Source organism: Chionomys nivalis, chromosome 7 (genome assembly GCF_950005125.1).
Source record: "Chionomys nivalis chromosome 7, mChiNiv1.1, whole genome shotgun sequence".
NCBI lineage: Eukaryota > Metazoa > Chordata > Mammalia > Rodentia > Cricetidae > Chionomys > Chionomys nivalis.
Window position 1 is genome coordinate 44,467,901 of NC_080092.1, and position 17,793 is coordinate 44,485,693.

Below are 17,793 nucleotides of genomic sequence, written 5' to 3' on the forward strand. Positions count from 1 at the left end.
ATGTGCCCAGTGTCCAATGCTTGGGTTTGATTTCCAGCACTTGCAGAAGAAAAAGACCTTTAGGAAAGTTTAATTACCTAAGTTAATATCTCCTTGCCCTTGGATGCAGGTTGTATAAGTTTACTAGATTCATGATAGGGATCAAGAAACTGGTTAAGTTAAAAGTTTAAGGAAACAGGCTGGGTGGTGTCAGTGTAGAGCAGTGGCAGAGGCAGGCATATCTCTGAGTTCGAGGGTAGCCTCATCTATAAAGTGAGTTCTAAGACAGCAGGGCTACACAGAGGAACCTTGTATCAAAAAAACCCAAAAAGGAAATACATAAATACATAAATAAAAGCTTAAGGGAACCCTAGATTTTCCATTGCGGCATGCTAAATATTACTTGAGAAAAATCTCAGTGCAGGTACAAACTGCATAATTATGACTCCATAACGGTGGACAAGGAACAAAACAGAGGTCCCAGAGATAACAACAGAACACAGCAAACTCCCACTGTGTGGCGGCACCACAGACACCATGACATAGGAGAACACTGTATCACGGTGGGAATGGTGCCTGGGGGCAGAGGCAAGCTCCAGAGTCCAGGGCCAGCCTTGGTTACAGAGAGAGTCTGACCACAGCTGGGCTACACAAGACCTGACTCTTAAAACAGAAAGGATGAAAAGGAAAAAAGGGCCAGCAAGATGGCTCAGGGGGTAAAGATGCTGACTGTACAAGGCTGGGGATCTGAATTCATTTCCTGGAACCCACGTAAAGGAGAAAGGAGATAATAGACTCCAAAGTTATCCTGTGATTGGCACACACATTTCGTGACATGTGCACCCACGCATGTACATCATGGACAAACACAAATAAAAATATTTTTATTATTTTAATTATGTGTATTTGGAGGTAGGTATGTGCACACAAATGCAAGTGCCTGCAGAGGTCATAGGTGTAAGGTCCCTGGAGTTGGGCTTACAGGCCAGTCTGATGTAAGGTAAGCCACCTGACGTGGGTGCTGGGAATCGAACTCTGGTCTTCAGGAAGAGCAGTACATGTCTTTAACCACTCAGCCATCTCTCTAGTCCTAAAAATAAGGTTTTAAAGAGAGAAAAACGGCAGAAGCGAACGCACTTGAAAATTTCACTTTGTAACGAACAAAATTTATTCTAAGTTACCTACCTAGGCCTAGGTCAGAACGACTTCACAATCCTGGCTGGTTCCTCTTAACTTTCCCTGGAGAGCCTTCTAGTTTTGGAGGCTAGAAGCCCAAGTCATGTGATGCAGATTCTTGGTGGGTGGGCCGGGCTTCTCTAGCCTTGCATGTGGGGTAGAGTCTATTTCTCTTGCTATTTTAGTTGTATTCCTACTTATGCAACTTCACTGTGAAACAGGATGCTGCACTGTTGCACCAGCAGCTGCCTAGGATCTATCTGGTGTTTCTCTTTCTCTTTCTTTTTTAAAGAGAGTCTTTCTATGTAGCCCAGGCTAGCCTGGGATCTGTCATTCTGCCCCACCTCCTTAGACTCACCGTGTCGCCCCTGCTTTTTTTCTTAACCTGTATGTATGCATGTGTGTTGTGTGTGTGTGCAGATACACGTGTGGAGAGTTTTATGGAGTTGTTTCTCTGCTTCCACTGGGGACCAAACTAAGGTTGCCAGTCTGGTGTGGTAAGCGCCTTTACTTCCTGAGTGATCTCACTCTTGACTACAACTGAGGTCGCGGGGACTGAGCCACCTGGTACCGCTGGGGTACGTGCATGTAACTCTAGGATTTGGCATAATAAAACACCCAATGATGGGTTTCACAGAAGGTGCGCTCAGTAAGTAGCCTATGTGGGCATATTCACTCGAACATTCCCCTAATAACACCAAAGGGGGGGGTCACGGAGAGTGGGCACATCTAGATGGGGGTGGGCATCAGACAGAGCCAAACACACTACTCAGATTTGGGGGTCACCAAAGCAAAGCCAATTGCAAAAGTAATATATACCATAAATAAACATAACTGCCATAGTCCCTTTCCCAAGAGAACCCCCCGTGCGTGCATGAAGGGCCCAGTTTGAAGATGAAGCCTCCTTCCAGGATGGCATCACCCAGCCTTGGTTTTGGTCTCGTAGTCTCGCTTCATGTCTACCACGCTCACGAGTCCATGGAGCCTGGTGCCCAGAAGTCCATCGGCATCCAGCTGACCCACGCCAGTCAGACTACTACGTGGAAATCAAGGCAGGGAACAGCTAATAGAGGCACCATAGCCCCGTCTAATTTCCTCAGTATGGCTGAGGGACAGAGGCAAAGGTGGGGTTCTTGAGATCCCCTTTTATGGCCACTGCCCTCCAAGGGGTAGCTTATCAAATTCAGGCTCTGCTAAGGCCTGTGGAGCCTTGCAGGTTCTTCCAGTCAAGTATCAGGCATACTGGCCCTCAGTGATGGTAAGTGTTCCTGTGGCTCTTCCACTCAGCAAGATGCTATGGGCAGCATTTGATAGCTTCACCCAGTGAAGTCTGCTGGCTATAGCGTGTGTGTATGTGTGTGTTGGTTTTTCAAGACAAGTTTTTTCTGTTTAGCCCTGGCTGTCTTGGAACTTGCTTTGTAGATCATGGTGGCCTCGAACTCACTGAGATCCGCCTGCCTCTGCTCCCTGAGTGCTGAAACTAATGGTGTGCATCACTACACCCAGCCAGTTATGTATTAAGTCTTTAAAACTGACATCCTCTGGGCTGGTAAGATGGCTCAGCAGGTAAAGGCCCTTACCAGCGAGTCTGATAGTTTTAATGGAAGGAGAGAACTGGTTCATGCTACCCTCGACCTCCACATACCCACTGTGGCATGCATGCACCTACCCACCCACTCCCCACACACTAAAGGTTAAAACAACAACACACTCTGGGGGTTGGAGAGATGGACTGGCAGCTAAGAGCTCTTGTTGCTCTTGCAAGAGGACCTGGGTTTGATTCCCAGCATCAACATGTTGGTGCACAACCATCCTTAAATTCCACTGGCAAGGGGCTGGAGAGATGGCTCAGAGGTTAAGAGCATTGCCTGCTCTTCCAAAGGTCCTGAGTTCAATTCCCAGCAACCACATGGTGACTCACAACCATCTGTAATGGGGTCTGGTGTTCTCTTCTGGCATGTGGGCATTACATGGAGGCAGAAAGTTGTATACACAATAAATACATAGCCGGGCGGTGGTGGCGCACGCCTTTAATCCCAGCACTCGGGAGGCAGAGGCAGGTGGATCTCTGTGAGTTCGAGGCCAGCCTGGTCTACAAGAGCTAGTTCCAGGACAGGAACCAAAAACTACGGAGAAACCCTGTCTCGAAAAATTTAAAAAAAAAAAAAAAACAATAAATACATAAATATTAAAAAATATTCCACTATCAAGGGATCTTTCACCCTCCTCTGACCTCCAAGGGCACCAGGATACACAGACATACAGCAGGCAAAACATTCAAACATTTAAAATTAAATAAATAAGTCTTAGAAAAAAATGCCTTCTTTAGATACAGATACCCCATCATTGCCAAGTGTAACTTAATTATAACCTAAGAAACTACAGTAATAACAAATAACTATAAAAGAATGCTTTCTGTTTAGAAAAACAGAGGACAGTCTGGTGGTGGTGCCGCACAAATTTCATCCCAGTACTTGGGAGGCAAAGACAGGCGGATCTCTGAATTAGAGGCCAGCCTGGTCTACATAGCAAGTTCCAGGACTGTGAGGGCTGTCACACAGAAAAACCCTGTCTCAAAAAACCAAAAAAAAAAAAAAAAAAAAAAAAAAAAAAGAAAGAAAGAAAGAAAGAAAAAAAAGGAAAGAAAAACAGAGAACTGGATTGATTCCCCCAGGGTCAAGACAGACATGAGACCCAGTTCTGGGCTAGTTCCCCAGTCACTCTTTGGAACGGGCCCAGTGGCAGGAAGCAGGAGAGCAGAAACACAAAGAATTCAAGAACTCACTCTTCCCCACCCCCTCTCAGATATTCTGGCTCCTGTGATTCTCCTCTTTCAGTGCTAGGACTGAACAGACCTTCTGTGCACGGTTCTCTTGCAGCTGAGTCTCGCTGCCCTCCTGGGTTTTCTGATTCAGACAGGTGTAGCATTCACAGTACACCCCCAACTGGTCCCCTAAGTCTCTCTCTTTCCCAGAGCCTCTTGAACAACTGGGATTCTGTAGAAAACGCAGGCAGAGGCAGAAGTCCCAGAGGTCCCTGGGCTCCTGAATTCCCTGAATTCTTGGCATTTTGCATTTCCTCTTGGGAAATAATAAAATCATCTGTTTATACCTTCTGGCAAACCCATTCAAGTCCATTATCCTGTCCCATGGTAAAGTCTGTCCATTTAGATGAAAGGTTTGTTCCATCACCAAAGGATTCAAGGAGAGGCTGAGTGATGACTTGGAGGACCCTCTGGCTCCTTCATAAGGAAGACCTCACTGGAACAACTCATTTCTCAGAGCAAGGAAATGAGGTCGAGAGGGTCGTCTCCCTCAGTGAGGAAGTAGTCAGGACAGAAGGAGCCCAGAGCCCCCAGGAGTGTCTAACTCCACCTCTCCTGGCCACCAGCCCCTGGGAGTTACTTATATTAGACCAAGTTCTCCAGAGAAACAACCAATAGATGTATGTGCGTGTGTACAAGGGGGAGAGAGGGAGAGGGAACTTGGTTTATTTTAAGGACTTGGGTCATGTGATTGTGGGGGCTGGCAACTCTGAAATCTGTGGAGCAGGAGGACAGGCTGGAGGCCTACCCAAGACCTGGCATAGCTGTCTTGTTTCTGCCGCTAAAGGATGTGTGGAGGCAGACTCTTTCTCAGGGGCCTGCGTCTTTCCTTGCAGGACTTCAGCTGACCGAACGCAGCCCATCCATGCTGCAGAAGACAATGTTCTTTTTAAAACGCCATGTCTACTGACTTACACACTCCTTACATTTAAAGACACCTCCAGACACATCTAGACTAATGGCTGATCAAACTGGGTGTCACAGTCTAGCTGAGAGGACAAAGAGAGTTTGTACCACAGCGAAACGACGGTCTTTATCATTTTAAATCTCAACAGTAGAGACAAAGAAAAAGACAAAGCCAAATCTCCAGTATTTGGACCCAGACCTCTTGCTGTTCTTCTTCTGGGCCTGAGAAATGACTCAGACTAGATGAGGAACTCAGTTGGAATCCAGCTCACTCCCAGCTCCAGAAAGGGGAGGGATCCCCCAGGACCCTCAGCTGGCTGAATAAGGCCCTGCCTGAGTGGAGCTCAGCTGTCTGTCACTCTGGACAGTGGGAACAGTCACAGGTGCTCTTCCTGAGTGCTTCTCAGCAGGATGCCACCCCCCCCCCCACCAGCAGCCAGGTAGAATCATCCCCACACAGCCCTATTCCTCAGGACCTGATGCTCCAGGATGGTTCAGAAGTCACTGCCACCACTGCAGCAGCAGCAGCAGCAGCAGCAGCAGCAGCAGCAGCAGCAGCAGCAGCAGCAGCAGCAGCAGCAGCAGCAGCAAGGAAGCAGCTACCAAAGCTACAGGAGGAGGCAGTCATGCTCCCTGAGGATGGGAGGGACCTTCGCCTGGTTTCCGGAAGGCTCCTGAGCGTGTCCACCACTTCCATGGACACTGGCAGGGAGGAAAGAAGTGAGTGAAGTTGAGAAGAGATGCAGGAGGGGGAACGGCCAAGGTCAGAGGCTAGCAGCAGTCTGGTGCGCCCAGCCAGTGTCCTTTACCACTGCCCACAACACTTCCCACAACATGAGCACAGCTAGGCAGAACCTCCCTCAGTTCTGTTCTACACCTGTCCTGATGGTGGTCCTGGATTCGCTGGGTTTCCTTGTTGGCCTTCTGACAGTTTCCTAGCACAATTTCTGGCCGCTGGAAGTGGAGTTCAGTGATAGTGTAATGAGCAAGAAACCGGCTCTGGGCTTGACTGATAGCAACACACACACACACACACACACACACACACACACACACACACACTCTCTATGCCTGGAAAATTGTTTGAAATCCCACCCTAATACCTTCTTTCTCCTTTCCAGGGTCCCTTCCTCCCGAGGTCCCATTCTCCAGATCCCTTCTTCTGTTCATGGAATTCATGGAGCAACTTCCAGATAAAACGTCCTACCCCATCCAAACCATTTCTACTCTATTTTTTTAAAGATTTATTTATTTATTATGTATACAACATTCTGCCTTGATGTATGCCGGCACGCCAGAGGAGGGAGCCAGATCTCAGTACAGATGGTTGTGAGCCACCATGTGGTTGCTGGGAATTGAACTCAGGACCTCTGGAAGAGCAACCAGTGCTCTTAACCTCTGAGCCATCTCTCCAGCCCCCCATTTCTACTCTATTATCCTTGCCCTGTTACTGGGCCGATCTCCAGGCAGCAAAAGCCATTCTTGAGAGGTGGGAATTCTTGGAAAAGGTAATTTGGATGGTTTTGTGTCTGACTTCCCATATCCCAAGCCAGCCCCCTCTGATTCTTGAAGGTTGATGGGTCTGCAGCTTCCTGGAAACCCCTGGGCAAGCATGCTGCCCACCGCTGCTCCAGGAGGACATGAACGACTCACATCTGCAGCTGGGAATAATAAAAGTTCAGCAGGCTGGCACAACCCAGAAAACTGAATGGGCTGGGATTAGAGTCTGGAGGAACTGGGATTAAGGACACAGTATGGGGCACACCCAGACTGAAGTTCCTTGGGACTGCTACAGAGAGAAATAAATGCAGGCAGTCTGGGAAGAGGGGAGAGGATTCCTGGACCCTGGCAGTCTGTGAGCGCTCAGTAGGATGGACAGCATATCTTTGCTTGTGTCCGGAGAGTCCTAGACGGAGTCCAGATCCACTCAGGGTGTCTTTGATTCTAGCTGATGCTCTTTAATAGGTAGAACAGCAATCGTCAGCCTGTGGGTTGTGACTCCCTTGTGGTCGAATGGCCCTTTCATATGGGTCGTATATCAGACATTTACATTACCGATTCATAACAGTAGCGAATTTACAGTTACAAAGTAGCAATGAAATAATTTTATGGCTGGGGGTCATCACAAACGTGAGGAACTGTGTTAAAGGGTCTCAGCACAGGGTTAGGAAGGCTGAGAAGCACTGCCCTGAAGAGTCAAGAGGCCGATGGCAGGCGCTGCTTGAGACGCTTAAGTCAAGCTCTGGCTCCTGTCTCATCACACGGTTCTTGCCTTTCCCCCATTGCCCTCTTAGGTGATCTGAGAAGCTGTGTTGAAGGTCTTGGTAGAGGGAGTGGGCCCCCCACCAGCCTCAGCTCATAAATTGTGAACTTCTACACATGCTTACCAAGGCTGCTTCTACGGCAGCTGTGCAGGGGAGGCTGGGCACGGGGACCTGAGTGGGGCTGAATTACAATGGTGAGGACCGGGCAGAAAGCTGCCTGTGCAGGAAACCCAAGAGATGGGGACCTAGCCTTGCTCACCAAACGGCTTTGGTACTTACTACCTTCTTGGTGTTGCTGGGCTGCCAGGGGCAGAGGCACAGTTAAGCTCCAACATGAGGTCATGAGCCATCGAATGAATGCCAGTTCGTCATTCCAGTCCTCATGGTTCTCATACTTTAGGTTAAGAAATGAGGTTCTGCCAGTGTGTCACCCACAGAACGTGCTCAGGATAGCAGTGCTCACCATCTTTCAACGTCTGCCCTGCCCTTACCACTCTCCTGCTCCTGCCACAGCAGAGCGCGGCCTCTATGCCCTAGGAGGAGCTCTTCACCCTGCTCTTAGGCAGGGGACCCAGGAAAAATGTTGCACGAGTCACTGGAAGACACAGGCTTCCAACGCTTCTCCCCGAAAAGGGGTAGAGGAGAGCCTTCTCTCATCCACCGTCCATTCTTCTAGTGAGAGAGAAAGGGTTGTTGGATCCAGGGTGCTGGGATCATAGCCAGAGTGGGGTAAGGTGGTCAAGGAACCTATCAGAACTGCCCTGAGCTAGCTCTACCTGGTGCAGGTGGTGGGGGAGGGGGAGAGGAATAGAAAGCTTTCTCAAGTATCCTTTACAGCCCCAGCTTGCCTGCCCGCCTTCCTTCCCTTTTTTTTTTCCTCCTTGAGTCAGGGTTTCTCTGTGTAGCCCTGGCCATTCTGGAACTAGCTGTGTGGACCAGGCTGGTCTCGAACTCAGAGATCCTCCTGCCTCTGCCTCTGAGTGCTGGGATTAAAGGTGTGCACCACCACCTCCCAGCGCAACCCCAGCTTTCATGCTTGTACTGAGGGGACACGGGGCAGGAGCGCTAGGTGTGTTGTGACTATCATAGGCCATGGCAGGAGAGGTGCTGGGCTGGACAGGTCCAGGATGAGAATTCAAACTTTTTAGGTCTAAGAGTTAGGTACCTGCCCACAGCACTTAGGGACAGCATCTGGCTCCATTCCTGCCTAGGAGACAACCTGAGGCTCAAGCCCAGAGCTCCATGAGGCATAAGATACATAGATAAACTTTAGAAGTAAGAACAGGTCGGGGGAGTCATAGGCTCCACCTTCCAACAGGCAGTATAAATACAGGCTTCCTGGGCTGGAGAGATGGTTCAGAGGTTAAGAGCACTGACTGCTCTTCCAGAGGTCCTGAGTTCAATTCCCAGCAACCACATGGTGGCTCACAACCATCTGTAATGAGATCTGGTGCCCTCTTCTGGCCTGCAGACATACATGGATGCTGAACACTGTATACATAATAAATAAATAAATCTTTAAGAAAATATCTTGACTACAAAATTAAAAAAAAAATACAGGCTTCCTCCAGACAGTGAACTTAAATGGCCAGAGATTTGTGGGAGGTGTGTGTGTGTGGGTTCTCCCTTTGAGGTTCTAACCCTTGCCTGGTGTCCCTCGGTGGAGGAGGGGCATCTTAAGGACCTTCATGAGGACCTTAGTGAGCCATGGAGACATCAACTGTGGAGCTGGGAAAAGTCCCAGCTCAGAGGACCCAGCAGAACAGGTGAGACAAAGTCCTAGTTAGAAAGTGGCAGGTGGCCTGGCTCTCTGCAGCTGGGCCAGAGCGTCTGCGAGCGTTTATAAGCCCCATAGGGAGGAGGAGAGCATTCAGTGGCCAGTGTACCTGTGTAGAAGCCGGGTCACTCTCAATCAGAAGTAAGTCAGGGGCTGAAATCTGAATGGTCATACCTAGCTCTTATTGGCCACCAGCCACCAAGGCCATTTCTGCTCCTTAATCCTTTCTAGAATGAGCACCCTGGCCCAGAAAGGCTGCCTCTGATTGCCAGCTAAAGCATCCATGCTGCATGTCTGAATACATATGCCTGATACGACCTCTTGGGTCCCAGCCACCCTCTGTGAAACAGGGCACAATTGTTCTGGGGCCTTTCCCACCAGGTTGAGTACTGGAGCCCCTGTATCTGGAGCCGCTCCTTGAAGAACATGCACTCAATCACCGAATAAATTAATCCAATTGTTCTTTTTCCTTTTTGCTCATCTATATTTTCTTATTTTCTATAATGACTGAATACTGCTTTTTGTAGTATATTTAAAAGCCTACTATTTTTACTTTAAATAACACTATATTAATCCCACTTTTTTTTTCAAAGGAGCATGGTGGCATACAACTATAGATTCTGTCTGAAAAAACATGAGTCAGATAGTTAAGGAATTAAAAAAGGGCTAGAGATGTAGAGCAATTGGAAGAGTGCTTGCCTAGCCTAGATGAGACCCTGAGCTGGATCCCCAGCACCGCATGAACCAGGTATGGTAGCATGTGCCAGTAATCCCAGCACTCAGGAGGTGGAGACAGGAGGATGAGAAATCCAGGGTCATCTCTGGCTCTATAGAGTCGAGCTGGCTTATATGAGACACTCTGACTTAAAAAGAAAGACAGAGAATGTATAAGTGAATGAATAAATGAATGAATGAATGAATATGATTTGTGGACTAGAACCCACAGAGACTGCATCTCCAGAGGTTGCTTGCCCTGTCTACACACTGTATTTCCATCTAGACAACTGGAATGAGTCAAGACCCCTTTGTGTCTTCCAGAACACCCTCCAGATCTCATAGCTTCCTCTGTGTAGGGTTGGAGAGGTATAGGGGAAGTCAACCAAACTCAGGCAGACTAACAAGAAACATTTGTTTTGTTTTGTTTTGAGACAGGGTTTCTCTGTGTAACTGCCATGGCTAGTCTCAAACTCACAGGGATCCACCAGCCTAAGGTGTGTATCACCAAGCTTGGCTTAGCTTTATTTTTTTAAGATAGAGGTTCTTAAAGTCCAGGCTGGTCTTAAATTTCTAATCCTTCTCTATATACCTCCCCAGCGCCTGTATAAAAGGCATATGCCACCATATCTATTCCCAAGAGACATTCTCAAAGTCTGCTTTTTACCCTGGGAAATCAGAGATACTAAGTGGGGAGAGACTCAGAGAGACACAGAGGCTCAAAGGGAAGCCACAAGAAGCAAAAAGTAGAGAGGCAGGAAGATGGAGATGGACACGGAGGAGACACAGGGCGGGGGGCAGCTCCCCGGGTGAGCAGGACGTTTACTCTGCTTTCTGCTACTGTGACAAAATGTCCCAGGCTGGTAATTTACACAAAACAGAGTTCCAGGTTTATTGAGATGGCAGATCTGAAGGTCAGATAGCCAAGCCCACAGCATGGCATCTGGAGAGGCATTCTTACTGTACTGTACCAGTCTCGACTGGGAGACAGGGCAAGCATGTGCCAGATCAAGCCACTAGTCTGTCGTAGGAGCCCCATCCTCATGACCTCATCTTACTGTCATTACCTGCAAAAGGTCACATTCCCCATATACTATCATCACAAATTTGGGGGTTAGCTGTGCAACACAGGATCTTTGGGAGGTCACATTCAAACCATGGCACATGGACCTCCGGCTTAAAGTGAGTCCGCCTCTGCAGGGAAACACACTTGGGTACCCCCGGGTCTCAGCTGGACTCCTATGTCTATCCTGGTAAAGATAAAGTTAGAAACATCAAAATGCCACATCTCTCTGAGCAGCAGCTGTCGGCGGAACTCCATATGGTTGCAGCAGCCAGGAGTCTGAGCTAATAAAAGTTAAAATAAAAAAAAAAAAAAAGGAAAAAGCAAAGCTGGGAAATGCTCCCAGAGAGCCACGTGGGCACCACTCAGTTGGGATGGGTGGGGTGGGGAGAAAAGCAGGCACTGTCAGAAGGGTCCCGCCCCTGTTCAGCATGCCAAGGTCTCATCCTCAATTTGAACACTCAATTCCTTGAGTAAATGACTGGACCCTTCCCCCTCCAGTCCTCGGCAGGAGAATGAGGCAGAGCAGCTATGTTTCCTCCCCTCTGAAGGCATATGCTGAAGCCCTAACCTCCCAGCTGGGGCTTTCAGGACAGGCTAATGTTACAAGGGTCCTGGAACCAGTGCCCTTAAAAAAGCATCCCCAGAGCAGCTTTGCTCCTGCCCAAAGGAGGGCACTCAAAACCACAGCCCGGGTCCAAATCAGATGCTGAACCTGCTGATACCTTCATCTCGGGCTTCTAGCCTTGGATTGTAGTTGTTGGTCAGCTAGTCAGCCTCTGGTATTTTGTTCTAGCAGCCTGAAGGAACTAACACAGCTAGGACCATCTATAGCAAGGACCAGTGAACACACACAAATACAAGTATCTGTGGATATCCCTGTGTGCGCCTGTGTTTTTTCACATAAAACTTTCAGACCTGTTCCTGGTGGGGAAGGTGAGTCAGATGGCTGCCTGAACTCTCTATTTAGAGGGGCTAGGTAGAGGGACACTAATCAGCTGGTGGATCTCTGTGAGCTCAAGGCCAGCCAGGTCTACACAGGAAGTTCCAGGATAGCTTGGACTACAAAATGAGATCCTGCCACTGATGCCCCAAGCCCCCCCAAAAAAGAAAGAAAGAAAGAAAGAAAGAGAGAGAAGGAGGAGAAGGAGAAGGAGAAGGAGAAGGAGAGGAGAAGGAGAAGGAGGAGAAGGAGAAGGAGAAGGAGAAGGAGAAGGAGAAGGAGAAGGAGAAGGAGAAGGAGAAGGAGAAGGAGAAGAAGAAGAAGAAGAAGAAGAAGAAGAAGAAGAAGAAGAAGAAGAAGAAGAAGAAGAAGAAGAAGAAGAAACCCAAACAAACAAGTCTACAAGGATTTTCTGAAACCTGACCATGTGTCAAGGTACCTAGCCTCTGGCTTCAGTCCCGGGAAGGCGCATGCAGAAATGATACTCGGGGCAGGATGGTCTGGCTTCACCGCGCTCCCCATCAGAGGTGGAGGCCAGGACATGGCAAAAGCTCAGAAGAGAGCAGATTTAAAAACAGCTTCTGGCAATCTCCAAAAAGATGGCATTTGTTACAAAAGGAGGAGCCCCTCCTCTGCCCCACCAGATCATGAAGTCAGAGAGCTAGCCTACTATACGCCCTGTGGTTAGTTAGGCCACTGGAGGCCAAGTGTTTCTGGCCAGTGTCTCTGGAAGCTGTGAAAAGCTACAAAGCAGGTCCCATCAGGAGCCTCTGTACCTTCATCCCTGGGAGTGCCTGCCTGCAGCCCAGACAGACTGGTAGAGTTCAAAAAGGAAGGCTCCTTTGTGAAGGGAATATATGCAGTTCTGCAGGAGCCAGCCAGGAAAGGGGGAGGCAACCATCCCAGCAGGCTTTGCTCTCCGCCTGCCACCTCAGCAGAGGCCCCAGACTACACCTGCCCAATGGGATCCTGTGGTGCCAAGGCTGGGCACCATGCCACTCTTCTCTCCAAGAACACCTCAGCCTGGCAGGATGCCAGGCACAGTCAAGCTTATGGCCATTGGGGATTTCCTGGAAACTGACATGCCCAGAAACCTACAAGCAAATGCACAGGATCTGACAGCCATACCGGCAGTCTGGTAAGCAGATGCAGGGCTGAAACAGGGCATCCACGTGCCTTCTGAGGACACACCACGGTGACAGTCTATCCTCATACCTCTATCACACAAAGACTCAGTAAGGACTATCACAAACCTGAAGGTTTTCTTTCTTCTCTTTTTCTTTTCTTCTTTTTGTTGTTGTTTTTTGGAGACTGGGTTTCTGTGCACAGCCCAGGCTGCCTGGAACTTGTTTTGTAGACTAGGTTGGCCTCCAGAGATCCACCTGCCTCTGCCTCCTGAGTGCTGGGATTAAAGACATGGGCTGCACTGCCCGGCAGCCTGCTGGTTTTTACTGTATCATGAATACTGGCGATGGTGGGTCTCTACTCTCAGTAAGCATAAGACCTTGTCTGACAAACAAAAGGTCACGGGGGAGGGCTACAGATGACTAAACACCTCACACTATGGTGGTCCTGGGGTGCTGACTAGACACCAGAGTGTGGGCTGGCATGCCCAAGAAGGGGGCCTGTGAAGGTGACGAGCACATGTGGAAACAAGGAGATACATTCCAGGCAGAGGAAGAATAGGAGGTTGTGGTGGGGACCTGCCTGCTCAGTGTATGGTGGCCTTCCCTCGGGCGCACCTTAGAGATTCTCTCAGGAGGGATAGGGGAGGGAAAAGATGACCTTCAAAGGTCACCGTGCTTATCTTTCCATCTCTGGGGCAGGAGTCTCCAGTTCCTCTTGGGTCAGTGATGTGTGTAAGAGCCCCGTGTTCTTGTTTGTGTTTGTGGGTGTGGTTTCTGCTCTCGGGCATAGGAGGCCAGTCAGTCCTGCCTTTCTGGACAGCACCCAGAGCCACGAATCCAGGCCATACTGAGGTCCTCAAGGCCAGTCAGGCAAACAGAGGAACAGCTCTGTCAACTACGGGTAGGCCAAACCAGCATTAAACCAGTCAACTTTCTCCCTACAGGGAAGTGGGGTTTGGAGATGCATCTTCAAAGGCCACGAGTCTCTAACTCTTGGTACTCTTGGGAGGTAGTGGAAGTTTTAAGAAGTGGGGACTCGTGGGGTCCTGGGACCCTGGCGCCTTCCTCTCTAATTCTGCTTCCCAGTCACTATGAGGTGAGCAGCTTCCTCAGCCACACACTCCCTGCCACGACGTACTGCCCTGTCACAGGCCCAGATGACCACTACCCGAAACCTCTGAAGCTGTGAGCCCAAACAGAGCCTTGCCCATAAACGGACCACCTCAAGTATTTTGTCATAGCAGCAGCTGACTAACACAGTTGAGATGTTGTTGAACTCAGAGACGGGCCACCTCAGCGGGTAGCATGCCAATCCCTCTTACACTGCTGCTCCATGAAACAGGACAACACGGTCTGGAATTCTGGGGACAGAAGAGAAACTGTCGGGCTGAAACAGTGACAATGCCACCTTCCATGCAGTCCAGCATTTATCCTTTGTCAAACCATTCCTTCCCCAGGACTCCTTACAGACGGCAAGTCTGAGCCCCCAAACCCACGATGCCTGGGTGGATGAAGGCCGAAGTGAGGGGGAACGAATTCTTTCACTCCCCAGAACATCTGTTCCAGACTGCTTCAGGTTTAGGCCTGAAGAGAAAGGCCACATAACCTTGCCCCAGCCCAGCTATACTCAAAGTAGGCCAGAGTCTCCTGGTTGCTATGAGAACACCTCTTGATTGGCAGTACCAACAAAATTTCACACACTTGATCACACTTGCTCTGCTCAGTACCCAGGATCCCTCTTTGGGAAATGAGGAGACACAACTCAGGAGGTTACCACTGGGCCCAAGGTCACAGCAGACTGAGGACCAAAGACAAGGCATTATCATTGGCCCCAGCCCTTTCTCAGTTCACAGTGTTCCTAAAGGGAAGGGATGGCTCTGGGATCCTTCAAGGCAACTGCCTGGCATGCTGCCTGCACACTTTGATCGGTGTGTGAGGTCTTGCCACAGATGATAAACTGGAGAGTCTTCAAGCGAGGAAACACTCCCCGAGTCCGCCAAGTGGCACCAGCAGCCAGAATGCACCAGCTCACTATGAACTGCCTGTCACACATGGTTCTGGATTATTTCTATATGCGAACCGCAAAGCCGGGGAAACGGCGGTCTGAGGCAGAAGCTGTGACTGCAAACGTGGGTTCTATAGGTGGTGCTCACAGGCTCTGGGCACCTCTTGAAAGTCTTTGCAAGGTCAGGTGCGTTTGTTCGAGGAGAGTACGCGAGGCTCTTCTGGAGTCTCAGAAAGATCAAGGACTCAATTTCTTGAGAATTGCAGGAGTTACAGACCAACGCTTTCTCTAACCCTGCATACGCTCTGAACACACAGAAATCCCGTGTCAACCCCTAGGGAGTCGCTCAATTGGAAGAATGTTTGCATGGTATACACAAGGCCCAGAGCTCCCTCTCCAGTACCAAAGAAACTGGGTGTGGTGGTTCACGCTTATAATCCCAGCACTTTGGGGATCAGAAGTTCAAGGTCATCACTGGCTACACATTAGTTAGAGGCCGACCTGGGACATATATGACCTTGTTTCAAAAAACTCCCAAACCCAAACATTTAGTGCCAACATGTTAACAACTATAGCAGAAAGTACTATGATCATGGGGGTGGTCAAAGCTGCGCTGGCTCCTGCCAGGTGAAAACGAAGATGAACTAAGATGAAAACAGGATCTGAGGGGAGAGCCACTTCAGACTGCAGCACAAATCTGCCTAGACATTCTGCTAGTTGGTTTCAGGGTCCTAGAAAACACCCTTCTCATTTGTCACAGGCATTTGGACATCCCTGAGCTCCACTCCCACATGCTTAAGGCCAATGACCATTTCCTGGAAGGGCCCTGATCCCACATTACAGGCAACACAGGGCGGCTCTCCAGGTCCATGGCCCTCATTGTCAGCCACAGAGCAAGAGAGCCCCAGAGAAGGGGGAAGTCTAATTAACCCTGCCTTCTCCCTTTAGCCCTCCCAGGCCTGTGGCTGGAGAGGTGCCAGAGAGCCAGAGGCACACCAGCAGAAGACCCTAAAGGGAGACGCCCCGGTTCCCACAATGCAATGTGTGATTATCCCAGAGACCCAGAACATCTGCCTCCTCCCGGAGACCTCAGCCTCCTCCGGTGGGCTTCTCATCAGGGCTTGCTCCTTCTAGGCTTTCCTATTCTTCAGAGTGGCATTCCCAGGACCGGGGAAACAGCATGGGATCTGTACAACCCTTTTACTGACTATTGTGCAAATGGTTTACGATGGTCTGGAAAAATCCATTTTCTGTGTGAAAGCAAGAGTTACCATGGAGGCCATACAAGATTGCTTCTAATTTTCCAAAAGACAGAAAAACACACATCACTAAAGTTATGTGGTGTAAAATGTCATCTTTCTTTGATGATTCAACCCAGGAAGAGTACCTGAGGCTCCAGCAGCCTCTGGGACATCGCTGTGGATGTTGTTGGGGAAAGCAGAGGCAAAGGTGGAAGTCTTACATCTTCCCAAGTGCCCTCTCCTCTACTTCCTTCTCTTTCGCCGCCGTGCACACCTTAGGAACAAACTCCAGAGAAACATACGGGTGTGAGGGAAGCCATGGTACAGAATCCAGGGAGATGTGGATCCAATTAGAGATTCTGGAAGCTCCTCCCAGGAAGTTGTTCGCTCCTACAGCCTCTTCCATCAGTAATGGGAAAACCTCACAAAGGTCAGCTGAGGTTCTCCCTCCCCTATCGGTAGCAGACTCCGTATCTACTGGGGTCCTTCAAGAATACAGGGTCTCTGTGAGTCTGGGCCACAAAGCCAGACCAAAGCAATCTCATTACTGTTCTGCAGAGAAACTATGCACCCTCCCACCCCTGCCACTCAACAAGACCCTATAGTACAGGCTATCGCCTTCCCCAAAAGAAACAGAGAAAGAAAAACAAAAACTGAGAGGCGGGTGACAGCATCAGGCCTTGAACTGAGGGAACTGACCAGATCTCTGGCTTGCCCCTACCCAGTGGTGAGGACAAGGCTGAGGCACAGGCAGCCTCCGTCCCTGATGGTCAAGAAACCAAGCCTAGCTTCATTCTGGCCAAGACTTCGGTAGGAGCTCATAGCCAGGACCAGCCAAAGTTAGGGAAGGTGAAACTACAATACAAAATATCACCAGGTGGCAAACGACCTAGGAACTGAAATCTTACCAGCCCGAGGGACATGCCTCAGAAGCCGGCTTTAGCAGAAAATTGCGCAACCCTGGGGACCCTTGGAAGAGGGTGATCGGTAGTGGGCAGAAACGAAGAAGAGAGCCCTGGCCCAGACCAGGCGTGCATTTCTGTATCCTCTCTCACCAACTATCCCTGAGGACCTGTGGAAGAAAGGAGCAGGGACAATGGTCCAACAGGTCCCCTTCACCAGCCTCGCCGGGTCAGCCTTCCTCGCCCTAGCCTGAGGCCCCAAATTCAGCGGGAACACGGAGGCACCTGCTGTCACATCGCTCCGTTCCCAGCGGAAGGGGGACCCTGGGCGGTGCCGCCGGGCGCTCTTGTGTCCCCCCCCCCCACGCCGCACCTTGCAGGGGCGGGGCGCTCCGGTAGCCGCCGCGCCCCCCCCCCCCCCGTTCCCCCTCTCCGCGCTCACCTGGCGCAGGTGCTGCAGCAGCGTCCCCGCCTCCTCCCGCCGGCCCTGGCGCACCATCCGCAGCAGCTCCTGGACCATGCCGACGCGCCGGTGGTAGGGGGGTAGCCCAGCGCCCGCGCGCCCCGCCTTGTCCCCGGCACGCAGCAGCAGCGACGCCCAGAAGTCGGGTCTTTCGCGGCGGGGGCCGGGCGCCGCGCCCGGGCTGGCTCTCTCCGCCAGGCTGCCCTTGGTCTGCCGAGTGCCCATCCCGCCGCCCGCCGGGGCTGCGCGCGCCGGGCCAAGGCCGCTTCCCCCGCCGGCTGCGCGCCTCCCCGGCGGCAACTTTAGGGGAACTGTTGCGCGCGGGAGGCGCGGGAGGCGCCGGGCGGGGGCGGCTGCGGCCCGCGCTCCCCCTCGCTCCTCCCTCCTCGCTGGCCCGGCCGGCGCGCTC

General features: G+C 50.6%; 1 protein-coding gene across 2 annotated transcripts in view; it reads right to left on the bottom strand.

The window, feature by feature from the left end:
• Positions 1 to 17,777, bottom strand: part of Lrrc75a (leucine rich repeat containing 75A) — a 44,280-nt gene extending 26,503 nt beyond the window's left edge. For both annotated transcript variants that reach the window (XM_057776490.1, XM_057776489.1), the window contains exon 1: positions 17,364 to 17,777. In XM_057776490.1, the coding sequence (XP_057632473.1) occupies positions 17,364 to 17,609 (246 nt within the window). In that variant the 5' untranslated portion in view covers positions 17,610 to 17,777. The remainder of the gene's footprint in view (positions 1 to 17,363) is intronic.
• Between the last annotated feature and the right edge of the window lie 16 nt (positions 17,778 to 17,793).